The 17,933-nt window shown below is 40.3% G+C and overlaps 1 protein-coding gene across 2 annotated transcripts in view; it reads right to left on the bottom strand.

Moving 5' to 3' along the window:
- slc4a10b (solute carrier family 4 member 10b) overlaps positions 1-17,933 on the bottom strand; it is a 61,925-nt gene that overhangs the window by 25,393 nt on the left and 18,599 nt on the right. For both annotated transcript variants that reach the window (XM_066686606.1, XM_066686605.1), the window contains exons 3-6: positions 9,531-9,612; positions 3,050-3,193; positions 2,268-2,406; positions 65-225 (exon numbers count right to left, since the gene is read on the bottom strand). In XM_066686606.1, coding sequence (XP_066542703.1) covers positions 65-225; positions 2,268-2,406; positions 3,050-3,193; positions 9,531-9,612 — 526 coding nt within the window. The remainder of the gene's footprint in view (positions 1-64; positions 226-2,267; positions 2,407-3,049; positions 3,194-9,530; positions 9,613-17,933) is intronic.

Raw genomic sequence — 17,933 nt, 5'->3', positions numbered from 1 at the left:
GAGACATTTCCAGCAATTACTTTCAAAGAAATTGTTCTTGCCTTTAAAAGGTATACACACTAACCTGCAATCTCCTCCAGAGTGCTGGCCCTCATGTCAAGCAGCACAGTGCCATTGATAATACAGCTTCGTAGTTCAAACAAACTGTGCAGAGTTAGTGTGGCCACGTATGGCTTACTCCATCTCTCCCCTCCATCCTCTACATCCTCCTCAAACTTCAGCCATCTATAGAGAGAGAGAGAGAGAGAGAGAGAGAGAGAGAGAGAGAGAGAGAGAGAGAGTTCACAGAGGTCAGACACGAGAGAGAAAATAATAATGAGAATATTCAGGGCACTACATGCATCTGCAGAGAAAAGTGATTTCATGAGAGCCACAAGATCCTTAAATATCAAATTAAAACAAAATGTTGTGTATATGTTAGCTTTGTCATAAAGCTTTGTTTTTTTTTCCTAACTCTTTGGAACCAATGTAATGTCATATCTCATACGTAAAATACATTTTGTGATACTTATTCAGTATATAAATATTTGTTGCCTGTTAAAATGGCAATAAATTTTGCTTTCTGTGTCACTGAAAAATATAGTCAGATCTGGCTGCTACTAATAATACAAAAAAATAAGTAGAGAAAACAAATATTGTTTAAAGATAAATAATTATTCTGCATAATTAAATAAATTATTATAGGGAATTGAATGCTTAATATTATCTGCAACAAACTGACAGGAGATTAAATGGAAAAACTAATTTATAATAATGGGGCACAACAGAGTGAGTGTAAATTAACAAAATAATGTATTTCTGTTTAGATTTAGGTTTTAAGATATGTACACAAATAAAAAGCATACCCTCCTAACTTCCTCAGAATTAGAGCCAGTTTTATCTAATTGAAAGTTATTTCCTGACTCTATATTAGCCCTATTTTTAACATCTATTAAATATGATGATGGAGTTGCTCTCTCTCTCTCTCTCTCTCTCTCTCTCTTCTCTCTCTCTCTCTCTCTCTCAAAAACCTTCAAGAATTTAACTGAATCCTCAGCAGACTTTATTTCACATTTGTTGATACATGAACCTTTTTATGAAACTATTTTATAGTGGGGTGGCACGGTGGTGCAGCAGGTAGTGTCGCAATCACACAGCTCCAGGGGCCTGGAGGTTGTGGGTTCGATTCCCGCTCCGGGTGACTGTCTGTCAGGAGTGTGGTGTGTGGTGTGTTCTCCCTGTGTCTGCGTGGGTTTCCTCCAGGTGACTGTCTGTGAGGAGTGTGGTGTGTTCTCTCTGTGTCTGCGTGGGTTTCCTCCGGGTGACTGTCTACAAGGAGTGTGGTGTGTTCTCCCTGTGTCTGCGTGGGTTTCCTCCAGGTGACTGTCTGTGAGGAGTGTGGTGTGTTCTCTCTGTGTCTGCGTGGGGTTCCTCCGAGTGCTCCGGTTTCCTCCCACACTCCAAAAACACGTTGGTATGTGGATTGGCAACTCAAGTGAATGTGTGACTGTGTGTGTTGCCCTGTGAAGGACTGGCGCCCCCTCCAGGGTGTATTCCCACCTTGCGTCTAATGATTCCAGGTAGGCTCTGGACCCACCGCGACCCTGAACTGGATAAGCGCTTACAGATAATGAATGAATGAATTAATGTATTTTATAGCGTTATTGCATTTTATGTCAATCATTACTGTTCTCACACTTCAATACCCAGCACACATTACACTAATATATAGAGCCTTAAGGAATCCCTGTGGTTTCAACTGATAATGACTTGTAGCCTATCCACTGAGCTATAGGCTAAAAAATACAACCAAGCCAGCAATAGGGTAACCCTTAACATGGTTCAAAATATGCTAGAAAAACAGCAATTCTATTCTTATTCTGCAGAAAATTTCACCAGTGATCACCAGAGTTTTCACCACTACGGTTAGAGGGAAAAAAATGTCTCAATAAGGCAAACGTCTAAACAGACTTGTAGCTCTATTGTTAATTTCTTATTCTCTGACAAATCAGTTGTCAGATGTTAGCTATCTGGCTTTTCATGTTTTACATAAAATGAATGAATAAATACAACAATTATTTAAAATACATCATATTTATACAATGACGAACAAGATGCTTTTTGGTAAGGCTTCGATAACGTTTAATATTTGGACCTATAAATATGTCTGTAATTACTGATCAAATACGTCAAGGCAAAGAAAACATTTAATGTGTTATAAAAAGGTCACATGACTGACAGGAAACCCTTAATTTGCTGAGGTGTGATGGGTGCATGCCCTGGGTCACCTGGCTGTTTCTCTCCACTCAGCATCTTCTCCTTCATGCAGACAGATTTCATCCAGCTCTGTGAAGAGGTCATGTGGAATATGTTCTTCATCATCATCTTCAGTTCCCAGCAGAAACTGGACTCTCTGAGAGGGTGTGTCTGTAACACAGAGAGTGAGGCTTTAGCAGACTGGCATTGTGCTTTATTGTGATTTAGCTTTGCAAAAACACATCATTAGTGCCTATTTTTTCAGACATTTAACAACAATCACTTTAATTATGTGAGATATTTCTGAAACTGAAATGAAACAGAACTAGAAAATGCAGTAATTATACAATAAAATTGTCACCACTGTCAGTTATGAATATGAAGATCTTTCCATCACTAAATCGCATACAGTTACCTTTAGTCTAAGTTAAGATAACAAACCCTCGCCAGTTCGTTTTTTCATGTGCAGAATTTCTGTGTTCTGCCTGAGAATCAATATGCATCCATGGTGTAATTGACTGAGCATAATCATTACAGCCATTACAGCATCACAGAAGAGGCTGAGTGAGTCATAGCCGTGTAGCAGTTGGCAAAATGAACAGCAAGCCTTGCTTGCGGGCTGCTTAGAATTCACACAGCACAGAAACAACCTCAAGTGTAGGTCAGAGAGAGAGAGAGAGAGAGAGAGAGAGAGAAGGACAGAGAGAGACAGGTATGAAAAGAAAAGGAGTGAGACAGAGAGAAAGAGGTTTGAGAATGAAAGAGCACAAAAGAGTAAGATTATAAGACAAAATTAGTGAAAATAATCTCTTACCATATGCAGGTGACTCTCGTCCATCCCCCACTCCTGAGTCTCTCTCTCTGCTCCTCTTCCTGTGCTTGTGGCCATGGTGACGGTGGCGTCGGTGTGTCCTCCGCCCCAAGGGCACATGCACCCCAATATACAGAGTCCTGTGACCTATGTGTTACAAATGAATAGGACTTAGTGCTCCCTAAACCAAAGCAGCTCTGGCTCTGTGAAGCACACTGAGTACATGCAAAAAAATGGGTTGGGCTTAAACAAAGGAGTTGTGGAGCAGTGCTTTTCAGATATGCTTTTCAATATACCAGTAGAAAATCTAGAGGTGTATTATTATAATTTTTCTATTCTAATACTAATATTGAAACCTTCATGAATGCCCAATAACAGTACTTCCATTTGTTGCAGTATTTATTATTGCTCATTATGACATCATCCAGCATCTTCTGCTGATGTTGACCAGTACCTATCAATATCTACATACCATTTCTACACCTAACCAGGGCTGGACAATGTGCCATAATACAGTTTTCTAAGCCAACTGTGGATATGGTCTGTGCATACAGATGTCTGATCAACTGCACGTTTCTTTACAAAGACAGCAGAAAGAAGGCTTGTTAAATTAGGTTCATTTCAGTGCAGTATTACTTCATTTATTTATTCGTTCAGATTCTGTAACCGATTCTGTAATTTATTCGTACCGCATCACGCTGCTCACACTCACTATGGGTCTATAGCAGGGGTCCCCAATTACTTTTCCTCAAGGGCCACATCCAACCAACATTGCAAAGGCAAGGGCCAACGTGTCATTCTCATACTATTTCATAAATAAATAAATAAGTTGGCCTTACTAACTAGAGTTATTTGATTTTACTCACAATTCAATGGGAGAAGCGACAGCAGTGGGTTGAAACAACGGACCTGAATATGAGGCTGTGCTCATTGACTGGTTTGCTTTTATTTATTTTTGGCACCAGTAGATTTAAGCTCCGGTCACACTTGGTTTTTGCATTTCCCTTAGGCTGTTTCTCAATACTTTATGTTCGAACTGCTGTACTTGGTTGTACAAACTTTGCGAGTTTGACTTGCGAGTACAAAGTTCTGTGGTCGTTCTTTAATTGGAATGGCAGCGTACTTGATGAGTCACCGTCTCCGTGGCGGGGAAAAGCAACGTGGTGAGGTTGGTGTGAAATGCATTCTGAGATATGTGACTCTCTCAAGTCAAAATACATCTCGTCCCAGTGCATCCTAGATAATGCGGGCAGAGCCAGAACACATCCGGGTATTGTAATTGTACTCGGCTAGACGTGGACTTTTAAACAGAACAGGACTTGAGCTGCAATTATTGACGTTTCCCAAGAACACATACTGAGAGACAGCTTTAGCCTGGTGAAATGGGCGTGGCTGAGTGTGAGGCTAGCAATCAGCGCTGTAAACCCTCCTGCATTTTGTCTCTTCAGTTTCATGTCTGAAGAGGGCTGGTATTCTAGCAGTAGGACACAAATCAAACATGACTGTGGCTGTGTTAGTGGCAGGCCAAAGGTTTAGCCTATTGGGGAACCACTGGGCAGAAGACAGGAACACACACTGGCCAGAGTGTCAGTCCATCACGGGTTATCACACAGTCACCAAATGACTTACACGTCAGTGGGCAGTTTCACACAATCCATCCATCAGGATGTTTTTTCAGATTTTGAGAGGAAACCCATATAAAGGGTGAGGACAGGACCATGGAATTGTGTTTCAGCAAAACGACAGTCCTCATAGCTTTTGATAGCACTGCAGTTGCATTTTTATCTGTTCAAACAAACTAGTCAAAATAAACAGAATTATAGTATTTATGTATTTTGGTTACCGCACTCTACATAAGGGCAACTCACAAGTCTTACATAAATACAGAAGAATATTAGCATGTCTGCAGTTGGAGACTCATAGTAAACATGGAATTTTTAATATAAGATTACACAATTAAAATATTTAATGCCATTGTGCTCTGATACACTAGCTTACAGCACTTCCCTTAATCTGGATTTGGATCCGTTGGAGGTCATGGCATGCCTAGTTCACCGAAAGTACAAACCACCAACTGTGCCTCAGTGTGTGTCATTGTTTAAAAAAATGGAATGTTTTAGCTGATTTCATTATTTACTTAAATAAAGTTCCAGGCCTGCAGCTTTAGGACACTGTTTAGTTTTAACATCTGCCACAGAGGCCACACACACACACACACACACACACACACGCACACACGCGCACACGCGCACACGCGCACACACACACACACACACGCGCACACGCGCACACACGCGCACTTTGCGTACGTTGTAATGAATGATAGGTCTGGGGTTTTCATTCTTTATAAACACAGTTCCGAACCCTTCATTCTCTATGAATATTTAAGCCCACCTGTTTATACACTTCACCCCTGTATAATACGTATATACACACATTCACAAAGTTCCCCATAGATCACCTTTAGGCAAATCAAAAATGTTTAGAGGGCTGAACATTTACAGCAACATATACACAGTTGGAAAGTTCCAGACTGAGGGTAATATTAGTGTAGGAACCTCACTAGACTTCCCTTCTTTTACTCCAACGAAGGGGGAAGGCATTCAGTGGGCAGGGAAAAGCAGCAAGAAGTATTTCTGCTGGTGTGTTAAAAATATCCAAAGCTCTAAATAGTGAGGAATAGAATGTGCCAAAGCTGCCTGACCTACACTTGCCATACTCATAAACTCCCCAGGTCCAGATTAGCTCTCCACAGAGCTGCAGAAGAGGGCACTATGAGGAGGAGGCTAAAAACTTTACTTTCTACAAAGTCTGCTGAAGTTTGTTATCGGTTATACGAGGCGCTGTATAGTCATATGTTTGGATACACCCCATTATATTAAGTGAAACATTCAAATGTTTTTAGTTACACTTATTCTGGACACAGTGGAATTAACCACCTCGTTACACCCTTGTGAAAAAATGAGTTTTGAGCAGCTGTCTACAAACTTTTGGCTATACTGATGCAACTGTGGTATTAATGTATCCTAATATATATTTATGATAATGCTAAAATATCATCTTTCATTTTAATAAATACAGTAGCATAAGATATTCCTAAATATATAAAGGTTAAAACAAAATTATATGTGTTTTTTAATGTCAGTTAATGTATCTTAAGTTTAATTAACACATCCATACATCAATTTCATAATTTAACATCATTTGCTGCCTGTTGGTGCCCTGTAGATGGAAGCAGAGTCATCATAGAAGCTACTATATTAGTCATGTTAGAAATATTTCATTATACAAGATGAAGATGGTATGTTTCTAATAAATTGCATTAACACTTTCCAATAAATGGAACCAAACTCGGCAAATTCCACCCCACCACACCACAATTTATAACATAACAAGTTACAAGAAACCTTCAATGCTACATATTTAACTGATGCCAGTACTTTGACTACTACTACTACTGCTACTACTACTACTACTGCTACTAAGTACTACTACTTCTACTACTACTGCTACCACTAAGTACTACTACTGCTACTACTACTTCTACTACTGCCACTACTACTACTACTGCTACTAAGTACTACTACTGCTACTACTACTACTGCTACTAAGTACTACTACTGCTACTACTACCACTACTACTACTACTAACACCACCACCACTAGTACTACTACTACCACTAGTACTACTACTGCTACTACTACTACTGCTACTAAGTACTACTACTGCTACTACTACTACTACCACCACTAGTACTACTACTGCTACTAAGTACTACTACTACTGCTACTAAGTACTACTACTGCTACTACCACCACCACTAGTACTACTACTACTACTACTAAGTACTACTACTGCTACTACTACTACTACTGCTACTACTACTACTACTACTACCACCACTAGTACTACTACTGCTACTACTACTAAGTACTACTACTGCTACTACTACTACTACTACTACTACTACTACTACCACCACTAGTACTACTACTGCTACTACTACTACTACTGCTACTGCTACTGCTTCTATTACAAACCGGATTCAAAATAGATGGGACACTAAACAAATTGTGAATAAAAACTGAATGCAATGATGTGGAGGTGCCAACAGCTAATATTTTATTCAGAATAGATCAAAAATCACAGGTCAAAAGTTTAAACTGAGAGAATGTAACATTTTAAAGGAAAAATGTTGTTTCAAAATTTCATGGCGTCAACATAACCCAAAAAAGTTGGGACAGTTCTATACTACAATCTAGCTCTAATTATTCACTACACAGAGTGATTTCAAAACAAAAGACTACAGAATAGTTTGTCCTTGTGTGTAGGCCCCGCACAATTCTTTTGTAAGTACCTGAACACAACTACTTCAGCTGATCATGGTTATTTCAGCTGACCGCAGTTATTTTCCCAACCGCCCGAGCAATCAGCTTTCACAATCATGTGTTTATGTGGCAACAAAAGTGAATGAAAATTCTGAATGATCAATGTAGACTTTTAGTTACAGCTTGGACATTAGGCTGAACCTATATAGAGTCTATAAATGGTTTAAAATATCTGGAGGCAGTAATAAAATAAAACCACCATCCCTACACTCAGCTAATTTGTTATTTTGTGAGGTGCTGTGACATATCAGTATCTGCATTTATTGCACACGTAGCAGATGGCATTTAAGTTGATTCCCTTCCAGCTGTCATGAGTTCCATAATGACATCTGGAAACAAAGTCATCTTAGAGCTTAATTGAATGTAGTGATATCATGTTAGTTGCAGGTCATTTCTGTCAGTGGGGAAGCGCTGCAATGACAGCTCAGAGCTTGGCTGCCTGTTTGCTTATGTAATTCAACAGAATGATACGATTAAAATTCATATTAGTGCTGTAAAGGCAGTTCACACAGACAGACAGACAGACAGACACACACACACACACACACCTGTGTGTCTGTGGCCCCAGTTTCTCTCCAGCAATAACCAGGCCACCTGCCCCAACCATAGAAACCATGAAGATGAGAGACAGAGAGAGAGAGATACATACAGTGAGAGAGCATATGATGTGTGTATAAGAGAGAGACAAACAGTGATATGTAAAGCGAGATCGAGAAATAGAGGGAAGAGAGAGCAAAAGAAAAGAATAAGGGATATGAGGAATAAAAGAATAAAGAGTGAGAGAGGGGGATGTGAGAGATAGAATGTGCTTCAAGATAGAGAAAGAGAGAGGGGGAGAGAGAGAGAGATCTAGCTTGTCCCTGAAGGGCTGTGTTTTAGAGCTGGGATATGGAGCACGGAGCATAGTGCTGCTTCCTGTCTCAGACACAATACAGTCACGACACAGGGCTGAGAGACAGCAGATACACACACACACACACACACACACACACACACACACACACACACACACACACACACACACACACACACACACACACACAAGCTCCCTGACAGCAATGTCCCTCAGCACCCTCACATACATACCCATTAACTGTCTCCACCACATAGAGCAGCTATGACATTCTTTAAAAAGCTGTCTCTGCTCTGCTGTACGTATAAAAATACAGCTGTCAGGCATCTGAAAATAACTGGTTGAGACAAAACAAAGACATGGAAACTCATCATTACTTCAGTTCCATGTAGGTGACTTATTACAGACTCAATGGCGCTATCAATCAGACGCTCCATTGTCTTTCTTTACACTAAAATGAAATCCTGTAATTATGATACCGGTTATATACAATGTGTCTCTAAATAAGAGCAATAGTAAAGCATTCTTCACTCCTCAGAAAGCCTAGTAGGATACAGAAATAGCTCTTCTGGAGATCAAGGCATACTGCTGACGTCACACAGACCCAGCAGAATTAGTCCTGTCTTTTCTCTCCCCTTTATCTTTTCCTCTAGAGACCCTCTCTGGGTGCAAGATACCATCCACTCATGTCTCCTGTCATTCTCTCTCTCTGTCTTTCATACACACACACACACACACACACACACACACACACACACAGTCTGTCCTTTCTATTCCACTACTCTCTTGTAATTTCTTTCTTTCATGCTTTGTGACTCTTTGATCTCTTTGGTACTCATTTATCTTCTTATTTCCTAGTTAGCTCTTTCATTCCCTCCTTCAATTTCTTCTGTCACTGCTTAATTTTATTTCCCTCTGACTTCTTCTTCCTTATCTTTCTTTCTCATTCTTCTTTTTCTATTTTTTAATGATTCTCAGTCACTCTCCTCCTGCCTCTCCTCTTTCCCTTCTCTCTTGTCCTACCTTTCTTTTTCTTTTCCTTTATTATCCTCTTCTTTCATTACAGATGCACACACACATACTTATGCTCTGTCAGGATTTGCTGCTGGTGGGATGTGATTTTGATTTCCAGTTCCAGTCCTCTCTCTCTTTCTCCCATGCTCCCTCCCTCCATTTCTACCTCCCCCCATATCCTCACTCACTTCTCTGACGTGTGTGTGTGCGGAGGTTCTCTGTCATTACCTTCTAGTTCTTCCTTTTCCAGATTGGCCTTGAGCATGGAGTGAGTGCCTCCTCTGTCAAGCACTGCTTCTTCATCACCCCTCTGAGCAAAAGAGAGAGAGAGAGAGGGAGAGAGAGAGAGAGAGAGAGAGAGAGAGAGAGTTCCAATGGTTCATTCTGAGCACTGCAGTAACACTGACATGGTGGTGGTAGTGTGCTGTAAGTGGATCACAGAGAGCAATGCCTATGTTTTTAATACATACATAGAGAGGAAGTAAATATAATATGTACATGTGCACTCACACACACACACACACACACACACATATTAATCAACCATAACATCACACTTGTTCCTCAGTGTCACTGCGGGAATGAGAACAGTCCGCTAAGAAAAAATATCCAGCCAACAACATCCTGTGGGCAGTGACCAGTGATCCCTGACAAAGGACAATAGAAAGTCTAATACAATCTGCAACAACAGATGAGCTACTGTCTCTTAATTTATATCTGAAAGGTAGATGTGTCTAGCAAGTGGACAATGATAAAACTCATCATTTTAATGTTTTGCCTGATTTGTGTCCGTAGGTGTGTATATAAAAGGTGATCCTCTGTCCATGCAGGTCTGAATCAATCTCTCTCTCTCTCTCTCTCTCTCTCTCTCTCTCTCTCTCTCTCTCTCTCTCTCTCATATGGCACTCTTCCAACATTCATACAGGCAATAAGCTGTGAGTCACATACAGCAATAATGGTCACATTCTATAATGTCTGGGTGGTTCCTCTATATAATAAATACATTGAGTTGCCAGTTAAGAAGGTACTGCTACTCAGTATCTACATTTGTTAATATATTGTAAACCTATTTGTAGGTTTTAAGTTGATCCCCTCAAACCCACACCCCATTTATCAATGGAAAGATATCGCAATAGGACCACCACTCACCAGTGTTTGCCTGGAGAGTGCATCATATTTAGGTATGAGTATATCAGACACAGGATAACAAACTTCAATGTCTTGAGAAAAGTACAGAAAATTAAACCAAACAGATCTCATGTTCTAAAAACTGCCCATCATCACATAGTGATATTGCTGGCATTTAAAAATGGGCTAACCTGCCAAATAATATGTTGTCAGTAGTGTTCCTATGATGGTTCTTTTACAGGGTGTTATATGGTAAGTGAATGCAAACACTGAAAAGCTTTATTGGAACCTTGCTATGGAAACAATGGCGTATGACTTTGCATGGAAAATAATTCTAGCCATCCTTTAACTCAACTGTGTACATGTCTGATTACAGAGCACCATATGGCATCTTGGGGGTGGTATGTTTTTGGGTGTTAGACAGTAAGCAGCAAAGTAGTGATATCCATAAAACAGCGGCATTGTTATTATTTTAAGTCATTCTTCTTGCAGGATAGTGGCCAGGTCACTGCGTGATGCTGGTGGAGGAAAACGTTTCCTGACTCTCTCCTCCAAAACACCCCAAAGTGGCTGAATAATATTTAGATCTGGTGACTGTGCAGGCCATGGGAGATGTTCAACTACACTTTCATGTTCATCAAACCAATCTTTCACCAGTCTTGCTGTGTCTATTGGTGCACTGTCGTCCTGATACACGGCACCGCCTTCAGGACACAATGTTTGAACCATTGGATGCACATGGTCCTCCAGAATGGTTCAGTAGTCCTTAGCAGTGACGCGCCCGTCTAGCACAAGTATTGGGCCAAGGGAATGCCACGATATGGCAGCCCAAACCATCATTGATCCACCCCCATGCTTCACTCTGGGCATGCAACAGTCTGGGTGGTAGGCTTCTTTGGGGCTTCTCCACACCGTAACTCTCCGGGATGTGGGGAAAACAGTAAAGGTGGACTCATCAGAGAACAATACATGTTTCACATTGTCCACAGCCCAAGATTTGCGCTCCTTGCGCCATTGAAACCGACGTTTGGCATTGGCATGAGTGACCAGAGGTTTGGCTACAGCAGCCCGGCCGTGTGTATTGACCCTGTGGAACTCCCGACGGACAGTTCTGGTGGAAACAGGAGAGTTGAGGTGCGCATTTAATCCTGCCGTGATTTGGGCAGCCGTGGTTTTATGTTTTTTGGATACAATCAGGGTCAGCACCCGAACATCCCTTTCAGACAGCTTCCTCTCGCGTCCACAGTTAATCCTGTTGGATGTGTTTCGTCCTTCTTGGTGGTATGCTGACATTACCCTGGACACCGTGGCTCTTGATACATCACAAAGACTTGCTGTCTTGGTCACAGATGCGCCAGCAAGACATGCACCAACAATTTGTCCTATTTTGAACTCTGGTATGTCACCCATAATGTTGTGTGCATTGCAATATTTTGAGCAAAACTGTGCTCTTACCCTCTGCTAATTGAACCTTCACACTCTGCTCTTACTGGTGCAATGTGTAATTAATGAAGATCGGCCACCAGGCTGCTCCAATTTAGCCATGAAACCTCCCACACTAAAACGACAGGCGTTTCAGTTTCATTGTGATGAAATGGTTTCTGAAGATCAATGAATGAATTGGTTTGTGAGTCAGAATCATTATTATCACTAAGTATTATTACTTACAGTTGCTTGGTTGGTGTTCACTACCGTCATGTACTATCATAAAATGACCAAGATACCTTTTTAAAAAAAGGCATTATTTGTGTTTATTTCTTTATTTATTTTGATCCTGTAGTGATGCATGAACCTGTGACATGTTAGAGGGGGCATCCAAGAATGAGGCTGAACCTGAGCCAAGCCACAAGTTCTAAGCCTGAAAAGACAGCTCTGTCTAGCCGAAAAAACTGATCTTAAACAATAGTTTATATAATATAACACAGTTTATATAATCTATATACTAAACAAATGGGAAATTGGAGAATCTAAGGGCCAAAAGACAGGAGTTCAAAAAAGATCTTGTTCTTGTAACAAACTGTATGGCACAGTCTCTCATCTTATCTCTGCCAGCTCTGGCAATCCCTGATAACACTTCTCAGCCAGTCATATTGTAATAGTAATCATCTTTACAAAGCTAACATCTTTCTGTGTACTTGCTGCTGATGATAATTACACATTCTAATCCTCTCTGACCTTTCGTATTCTCTTTCATTGAGTTGGAGAACTGAACATACTCTCCAACTTTAGGAGACAGTTGCCATGGTTACTAATGTGGTCAACAGAGCGAGCCAGTCTCTCTCTCTCTCTCTCTCTCTCTCTCTCTCTCTCTCTCTCTCTCTCTCTCTCTCTCTCTCTCTCTCTCTCTCTCTCTCTCTCTCTCTCTCTCTCTCTCTCTCTCTCTCTCTCTCTCTCTCTCTCTCTCTCTCAGCAAATTGGCTCCTATCCTGAATCATTTCAGTGCACACCAAGAAGTGTTTCTCCCTGAGAGCCCAATGATTCATTCCTTCAGTCCCTTGAACTTCATACCTCTGTATAAAGATCCTGAGGTAGACTAGACATGTCAATAAATATGAGCGCCATGTGGCTTGCCTCGTTTTGCTCAGAGCAAGATGTTAAACTGCAGGTTGCAGGTTTGAGGTCATTAGGCTGATCCATTAGTGGGTGATTATGAGTCTCTGGAGAAACAGAAGCGTCTCAGAACAAAGCACATTACGCATGACAATCTGCTTAATGTAAGCTGCTAGGAGCTGAGAAATAGTAAGTCAAGTCTGTCATACCTCAGTTATAAACAATAGCTGAGAAAAACAAGACATTCTGCTCAAGGCGCAGATTCTGAAATGTCATTCAAAACCACATTCAATAACGACTGTAAATTGTATGCAATAAAACTTGTTTAAAACCCTTTAGAGGTCTGGTTTCTATCATCACTAACATAAATATTGCTGACATAAAAGGGACATATAATATATGCTTTTTTCTGCAAATGAACACAGATCTCTTCGGTCTTAAGGAATCATCTGTGACATGCTATGGTCAAAATACCACAAGGATCAAACATCACAGTACCGTTTCACTCTGTCTAAACAGCTTTGTTCAAAACAAGTCTCAGTTCTTATTCCTTTAAATGAGAATGAGCCACAGTATGGTGTTTCACATCAACACCAGGTGGAAAATAAAAACCTGCAAGTTGTAAGATTCCTCTGAGTGAATGCTACTGGCTGAGAAGCCTCCTACAGAAAAACAAACATGCAGGATGAGTACCTTAGTCATTCTAATTGTTTGAATTTAGTCCCAAAATGGAACATAGAAGACAACACATTGTCCAAAATACTTGGAATGCGGTTTTAAGGCGTCTCGTAGCATGTCTGTATGAGAGCGGGCAGCATACAAAGTAAACATAGCTAGTGAAGAGTAGTCGAGTCCTGAACAAAACGATTCTTTGGCTGTCTGGAAGTAGGGATCACTCCCTAGTGTAGGGATCACTCTTTTTCAGTCAGTTACAGTGTATGAAGCGGGCAGTCACAGAACCAGGACACGTCAGCAAATAGCATTCAGAAAAACTGATCCTAGCTAGGAAAATCCTCATAAAGTGACTCATAAACCGTTTAATGTCCATGTATTTATGTAAGATTACGTCATGAGCCAGAAGCAAACATACTTATCATATACAGCTTAGTTAGCGTTAGTATTTATAGGTGGTCATGTAGGTTGTGTGTACAGAAAGCAAAATGAAAAACACCTAAACCTTTAGAATTAATATATTAGACTTCGCAGGGTGCTATTCACCATATAGAGCCATGTACCAGCCTCTACCTCTGCACAACCCAAGTTATGGTCTCAAACACATTAAGAAGGCAGTTCTACAAATTAACTCTTGATGAGGCGACAGCTGTTCACTGAAAACCGTTCCAGGTGACGACCTCATGAAGCTGAGAGACTGCAGACTGAGAGAACGCAGAGAATGTGCAAAGCTGTCATCAAATTGTGGCGACTTTAAAGAATCGAAATTATAAAACATATTCTGGTTCATTTAACACTTTTTTTTGTTTATTACATAATTCCATATGCGTTTCTTCTTAGAAATATGTTCATATTGTACATTCAAAATATGTGGGAAATGGCCCAAACAAAGGAAACCCTCAAAGTGGGTGTGTCTAAACTTTTGATGGGCACTGTACATATAAAACCTTTAATTTAACAAGGCAGGCCATTAAGAACACATTCTTGTTTACAATATCAGCCTGGCAAGTGGTAAATGACACTTGATTACATACAAGTATCACATAAAATATTACAAATGTGGTCCTTACAAGCAAAAAGTGTCCTGCTTTAATGTTTTCTGTAGCTTGTTCCATACTTTAGCAACAGCAAAATGGAATGAAGAACAACCGAGGGCTTTTTAACTTCATATACTTATATGACCTGGTATTATATGTGGCCAATTCTAAATAAAGTAGCTCCCATAAATAAGGTGGAAGAAAGACCAAATAGAATATTATAGAAGAGTGTAAATGAATGGATTGTGCATGGAGTACTGAAAGAAGGCCATTTAAACAATGAATAAAGGGTACAGTGATGTGTTTTTAAAAGGGCATTGGTGGCAAACCGTATTACAGAATGATACAATGATTTAAACTTATGAAGTGAACATTTTGAGGCAAATATATAAATGATGTCACTATAGTCAAACAGAGGAAGTATAGTCAATGGGAGAAGCATGAATTTGGCTGCTGAGGTGAACAAAGAAGAGTTTCTGTATAAGAAACTAAGTTTAGTCTTGACCTTTGACTGTAGTTCTGAATTGTGATGTGAAAAAGTTAATGAACTATCTAGCCTCATGCCTAAATATTTTTAAACAGTAACCTTTTCGAAGACTTCCCCCTCCTTGGTGGTAATCAGAAAGGAGGGAGGGACTTCCACACCCTTCTGAACAAAGCACATACAGTAACTTTGGTATTAGTCGTGTTTAAAGATAAGGGAGATTAATAAAAGCTTGCTGAATTTGAAGAAGACAGTCCTACAGTGATGTTACTACTGAGGCTAGAGATGGTCTGGTGTCATATAAGATAGTATCATCAGCATATAAATGAACAAATGAATTGTGAGCAGCATGCAGAATATAATTAATAAAGATAGAAAACAGAGTAGGGCATAATACTGAGCCTTGGGGGACTCATATAGCAGCAGAAAGAGGGTGAGAAAAACAATTATCTAGCACTATATAATAGAAGATAATTTGACAACCAGGCCAGAGGGTGATCCAAAACCTCAATACTGCTCACTCTGGTTAGTGTAATAAAATGATCAGTGGAATCAAAAGCTTTAGCTATATCAATAAATACTGCTGCTCAGTGTTGTTTGGAATCTAACACACATGTAATATCATTAAGGACAGTAAGGTAGCTGTAACCAGGACAAATATTAAACTGTTGTTATGGAACCTAACTAACTGAGAAAGTATGAAAAGCAGTTATATAAAAGTGTCACAATAATAATATGATGAAAATATAAGGACAGTTTACAGACATTGTAACCTGCCCAGGTTTGTAATGCATTACAATATGTCCATACAAACACCATCCAATCTGAGTGTCAAAGGCATACCTAGGTTTATTTTCAAATTCTCTAATAGATCCAAACAAAAAATATACACACACATCTTAGAGGACACATGAAAGCATTAGAGAGAGAGAGAGAGAGAGAGAGAGAGAGAGAGAGAGAGAGAGAGAGAGAGAGAGAGAGAGAGAATTAAACAGGAATGGTATTTTGAGAGAGCAGTAAGTGTTTTCCTGCTGTGAGGGTCAGATGGTGGAAGGTGCTGGAAATCGTGACACAGTTTCAGCCCACTCCATTACTGCTAGCCAGAGCCTCCTGAGATATTTATGTATGTTTTTATTTATTTATATATTTATTTTTTCATGTATTGTCTTAACCACTTAATAGACCATGCCTTAGCCACCACCCTTGATCTGGCATTCACCCACCCGGACAATACAGATACTATTCATAGATTTCAGTTAAGCATTAAACACAATCATTCCTCAGCATCTGATAGTAAGGCTGAACCTACTGGACCTGAACACCTCCCTCTGCAACCGGATCCTGACTGACAAGCCTCCTCCAGATCAGAAGACTGCAACACCACCACCCTGAGGACTGGGGCCCCCCAGGGCTGTGCGCTCAGTCCACACTGCTTACCCATGACAGCAATGCACAGCTCAATTCACATCAACAAATTTGCTGATGACACAACTGTAGTGGGTCTCATCAGTAAGAATGATGAATCAGCGTACAGAGAGGAGGTGCAAAGTTTAACAGACTGGTGTAGAATCAACAATTTATCTCTGAATGTAGAAAAAAACTACAATGATTGATGTTGATGGATGTTGAAGCTCAAGACTCGATCAATCTCCACTGACTGCTACACTGTGGAGGTTGTCAATAGCACCAAATTCTTTGGTTTTCACATCTCTGCTTTTTGTAGAGCTGAAGAAATCACATCTCTCATTCCCATCCTCACCATATTCTACGGAGGGACAATAGAGCGCATTCTGAGCAATTGCATCATTGCCTGTTTTGGGAACTGCACCGTTTTGAAATGCAAGTCCCTGCAGCTGATAGTGAGGATAGCTGAGATCATTATCTGCATCACTCACCCCTCCATCACAGATCATTACAACACGCTGCATCTGCAAAACACCCAGCATTGTGAATGATTACACACAAACCCCTCAAATACTCTTCACCCTCCTACTGTCTGGGGAAAAAAGGTACCAAATATTTGAGGCTTCACATCCAGACCGTGCAACAGCTTTTCCCCCCAAACTATCAGACTCCTCAACAATCAGAGACTGGACTGAACACACACACACACACACACACACACAGGGAGAGACACATCGCATCACTTGATACAGTGAACTTTCATCTTTTATTTCTTTATATATACAGTATATATATTCACTGCTAACTGAAGAATTCTGACCCTCACTGCTACCCTCTCTCTCTCTCTCTCTCTCTCTCTCTCTCTCTCGTATTTATATATTAATTAGCTTTACTATATATATATATATATATAGTAAAGCTAATTAATATATAAAAGTTAGACAGACATAAACTCCAATACCAATATGTTTTCACTGACTGTCTTCCATTGTAGCATTGGAGTCAGTTAGACCAAACATGGCTACAGCTCAGATAGAGGACCCCCTTAAATTACTATTAGATTTACTTTATTGGCACACAAAGGAATTTGTTCTCCACATTTAACACAATCTGTGCAATGAAACACACATTTACACACACATTTGTGATAAGAAGGGAGAAGTGCCCCCTAGCCGCAGCGCCCGGGGAACAGTTGGGGGTTAGGTGCCTTGCTCAAGGGCACTTCAGTCATGACCTGCTGGGTCTGGGGATGGGACTTCCGGTTACAAGTCCAGTTCCCTAACCACCAGGCCACAGCTGCCCCATATATTTGCCAGTGCTGATCAAATTACAACACTGGCATGTATTATTTAGGCC

This window comes from Hoplias malabaricus, chromosome 12 (genome assembly GCF_029633855.1).
Source record: "Hoplias malabaricus isolate fHopMal1 chromosome 12, fHopMal1.hap1, whole genome shotgun sequence".
NCBI classification, from domain to species: Eukaryota; Metazoa; Chordata; class Actinopteri; order Characiformes; family Erythrinidae; genus Hoplias; species Hoplias malabaricus.
Note: the sequence above shows the minus strand (reverse complement) of the source record. Positions and strands in the feature narration are given on the sequence as shown.